The 4,704-nt window shown below is 39.8% G+C and overlaps 1 protein-coding gene across 1 annotated transcript; it reads right to left on the reverse strand.

Annotated features, from left to right (window-relative positions):
• Positions 1-1,342: 1,342 nt before the first annotated feature.
• Positions 1,343-2,351, reverse strand: LOC133337532 (cuticle protein 12.5; the record flags this gene model as incomplete). The annotated part of the gene is made up of 2 exons (XM_061545751.1): positions 1,343-1,696; positions 2,102-2,351. Coding segments are annotated over 2 exons (604 nt in total), but the record flags the coding sequence as incomplete, so codon positions are not given.
• Positions 2,352-4,704: the final 2,353 nt, after the last annotated feature.

Raw genomic sequence — 4,704 nt, forward strand, 5'->3', positions numbered from 1 at the left:
AATCCACGCCTCTTATAGTCCTTGAAAACATATTCTTTAAAAAATCCACGTCAGTTGGAGTCCTTTGAAAAATTATTCTTTAAAAAATCCACGCCTCTTATAGTCCTTGAAAACATATTCTTTAAAAAATCCACGTCAGTTGGAGTCCTTTGAAAAATTATTCTTTAAAAAATCCACGCCTTGTGGAAGTTCTTGAAAAAAATATTCTTTAAAAAATCCACGCCTTGTGTGATGACCCTTGAAAAAATATTCTTTAAAACAATCTACGTCTTGTGGAAGTCCTTGAAAAAAAATTCTTTAAAAAAAATCCACGCCTTGTGGAAGTCCTTGAAAAAATATTCTTTAAAAAAATCCATGCCTTGTGGAAGTTCTTGAAAAAAATATTCTTTAAAAAATCCACGCCTTGTGTGATGACCCTTGAAAAAATATTCTTTAAAAAATCCACGCCTTGTGTGATGACCCTTGAAAAAATATTCTTTAAAAAATCCACGCCTTGTGTGATGACCCTTGAAAAAATATTCTTTAAAAAATCCACGCCTTGTGTGATGACCCTTGAAAAAATATTCTTTAAAAAATCCACGCCTTGTGTGATGACCCTTGAAAAAATATTCTTTAAAAAATCCACGCCTTGTGTGATGACCCTTGAAAAAATATTCTTTAAAAAATCCACGCCTTGTGTGATGACCCTTGAAAAAATATTCTTTAAAAAATCCACGCCTTGTGTGATGACCCTTGAAAAAATATTCTTTAAAAAATCCACGCCTTGTGTGATGACCCTTGAAAAAATATTCTTTAAAAAATCCACGCCTTGTGTGATGACCCTTGAAAAAATATTCTTTAAAAAATCCACGCCTTGTGTGATGACCCTTGAAAAAATATTCTTTAAAAAATCCACGCCTTGTGTGATGACCCTTGAAAAAATATTCTTTAAAAAATCCACGCCTTGTGTGATGACCCTTGAAAAAATATTCTTTAAAAAATCCACGCCTTGTGTGATGACCCTTGAAAAAATATTCTTTAAAAAATCCACGCCTTGTGTGATGACCCTTGAAAAAATATTCTTTAAAAAATCCACGCATTGTGGAAGTCCTTAAAAAATCCACGCCTGTTGGGTGTTTAAAAAATTCATCGTAATTGGTGTCCTTTAAAAATATTTTTTAAAATTTTATATATTTTTAAATATAAAATTAGTATTTTGTCTAAAAAAATAAAAATAATTCTAAAATAGGTGCATTCTACGTTCTAATTGGTGCCAAGAAAATCTATTTTTTTTTTTTTATCTAAAAGCATTTAAAAAGCAAATTTCTGACTCATCAGAGTTTACCTTCGCTCTGGAACCTACCAATGGCGGGAGCGGCAGCCACTTTAATGGCTGGGGCAGCAGCAACATAACTATGTGACGCAGCATAGGCAGGAGCGGCATAATGACTAGCATAACCAGCAAGACCGGCATAGCCATGACCAGCATAAGCTGGAGCAGCATAACTCAGGCCATGTTGGATGGCGGGGGCAGCATAGGCATGACCAATAGAATGTCCGATGATGGGTGCAGCTGCAGCATAACTGATACCGTGGGAAATAGCTGGAGCGGCGGCGGCATATGAAATGCCATGTGAATATGCAGGAGCCGAATGGGCCACACTGATGGCTGGCGCGGCAATAGCATGAGCTACGGGGGCGGCAGCAACTACATGACCTTAATAGTTAATGTTAGATAACCAACATTCAACACAAAAACAACAATAACAACGATATTCAACAACAACAAATGGTTAGCAATAATAACAATAAAAAATTACAAAAACAACAATACATTTTTTTACAATAGATGCAAATTAAATACATAAATTGAGTTTAGGTTATGTTATTGTGCTTTGTTTGATCTGATATGATATGTACCTGGTGCGTGGGAACAATATTCTGTTGGGAGATTAGTGTTCTAATGGACAGATAAATCCCTAGATGTGACAGATTTTTGTATTTTTTTTTTTCAAAATTTACTGTGCATGAATAAATGTTAAAATGTGCTCTCTCTATGATATGTGGTATTATTGTTTGGATTTTTGTAGTTCCCCCCATTTTCTTCATTGATGCCACTTACCTGGTGCAGCATAACCGGCATCATTGCTAATGCTAGAACGTTGTACATGCGATTGTGAATGGGCAGTTTGTACATGACTAGAATAGTCCGATTGCGATGACTGGCCGTAATGACCCTTGACGGTGTGTTCTTGTGATTGTCCGACGGAGGCATGATCCACACTGGGTGCGGAAATGGAATAGGCAGCTGGGCCACCGGGTTTGGCATAGGCACATGCCAACAAAGTAGCCAAAACGAACACAATCTGGAAAAATAAAAAAATACAATAAAATTATCTTTGTTGCATATTTTTAGGCTACATCATAAAGAATTAAGTATAGCATATTTTTAGGATTTTTTAAAGGGGTGGATTTTTTAAAGAATATTTTCTTCAAGATCTAACACAACACGGAAACTCGACGTCGAAAAGCTGCAAACACAACAGGTAGCCGAGGCCTACTCCGCTCACCTGCTTCACTACTACTCCGCTCACCTGCACTTCTTGTCCCGATAATAGTATAGAAACGCAATGGCAAAGAATTGCCCACTCCCTACAAACTGCAGCAAAAGCAACACTTGGGTACCAAAAACCACCATCAAGAAATCCATGGTACGATCAGGAGTGTCGTAATGCTACTGATGCGAAAAACGCAGCGTATAGGGCAACCCTGAAGACAGTAGCAACACGTAATGTGATGGAGAATTATAGGGAGAAAATAAGAGAAAGGAGAAACGTGTTTTCAGAAAATAGAAGTAAGAACAAGAAAAACGTGGGCGTGGGCAAATCGAGATGTACAGGAGTCAGAATGAAGTCCGGAAATTTTACCAACGAGTAAAACACCAAAACGAAGGCTTCGGTGCAGGCACATCCTCCTGTAGAGATGAATAAGGAAACCTGGTGGGAGATACAGATAGCATGTTGAGGATCAGGAAGGAGCATTTTGAAAAGCTTTTGGTATCAAAGAGTGGCGTTGAAGAAGATACACCAGAGCCAATACGAGATGACGGTATAAAGTGTATACCACCTAGCCCAGATGAGGTAATAAAATTCAATTAATCGGATCAAGAACAATAAAGCAGCAGGAGCAGATGGGTTACCAGCCGAACTGTCCAAGACTGGTGGCTAGGTGCTGGTCAGGAGCATGCACCAGCTTATTAGTACAATTTGGCTAGAGGTATGCATGCCCAATGATTGGAACCTCAGCATCCTGTGTCCCGTGCACAAAAAAGAGACAATACGATATTTGCCAACTATAGTGAAATAAGTCTCCTTCCCATCGCATATAAAGTGCCATCCAGCGTACTGTGTGTACGACTGAAGCCAATGGTCAATGACATTATTGGACCATAACAATGCGGCTTTAGACCTGGGAGATCCACCATTGACTATATTTTCACTCCGCGCCAAATCCTGGAAAAGACACACGAAAAACACATCGACACATATCATCTATTCGTCGACTATAAAACCGTATCGACAGCCCTCTGCCTTCAGAGGTGTTTAAAGCCTAGGTTCTACGTTCGGCATCCCTGCAAAATGAATACGGCTATGGAGGATAATTTTAAGTGGCACAAGGTAAGCAGTTAAAATAGGAAAGGGCCTATCGGAGCCCTTCAATACCGAACGAAGATTCAGAAAAGCTGACAGTTTGTCGTGTGAACTTTTTGACACCCTGCGGGAAAAGGTCATACGAGACGCAAAAGTGACCAGAAATGGCACTCTGTACACCAAACAACACATGTTACTCGCCTTCGCCGATGACATCGATATAATGGGTCGAACATTGTGAGCGGTAACCGCCACCTTTGAACAAATTGAAAAGGAGTCTGCCAAAGTGGGTCTGGCAGTAAACGGCAAGAATACCAAGCTATTGGTATCAACGCGCAAGACGTCCAGTAGACTCGGACCAACTGCGGAACTTGATAACTACAGCTTCGAGGTAGTTAACGATTTTATACACTTGGTACCGCCATAAACAAAACGAATGACATCAGTTTTGAAATTCGGAAAAGGATTGTGATGGCCAACAGATGCTACTATGGTCTAAGTAAGCAGTTTAGAAACATAGCCACCTCGCGCCAGACCAAACTCACACTTTACAAGACGCTGATACTACCCGTGCTATTATATGGATGTGAAGCATGTGTACTTGCGCAAGCAGATGAGGCAGCTCTTGAGGTGTTTGAAAGAAAAATTCTCTGAAAGATCTACGGGCCGATCTGCGTCGACGGTGAATAACGGCGTCGAATGAACTACGAGCTCTACAATTTATACGCGGACATCGACATAGTCAGTCGTATTGAGCTGCAGCGACTACGGTGGCTAGGCCATGTTGTGCGAATGAATTAGAATGCCCCAGCTCAAAGCTCAGAGTATATAAAAGCGAGCTTACTGATGGTTCCCGTAGAAAGGGAAGGCCACGAATTAAATGGAAAGACCAAGTAGAAAACAACATCTTGGAACGTGGTCTTCCAAATTGGTGATTTGCGTATAAGACCGACGCGATTTTTTAAAGAAATATTTTTTTCAGGGACTAGCACAAGGCGTGGATCTGTAACAAGCCAGCTAAGGAAGTAAGTACAAGGCGTGGACTTTTTAAAGATTGTGTTTTAAAGGCAACAAC

The sequence above is a fragment of the Musca vetustissima genome, unplaced genomic scaffold (assembly GCF_032173495.1).
Source record: "Musca vetustissima isolate MV318-11 ecotype Yass unplaced genomic scaffold, APGP_CSIRO_Mvet_v1 utg422576, whole genome shotgun sequence".
NCBI lineage: Eukaryota > Metazoa > Arthropoda > Insecta > Diptera > Muscidae > Musca > Musca vetustissima.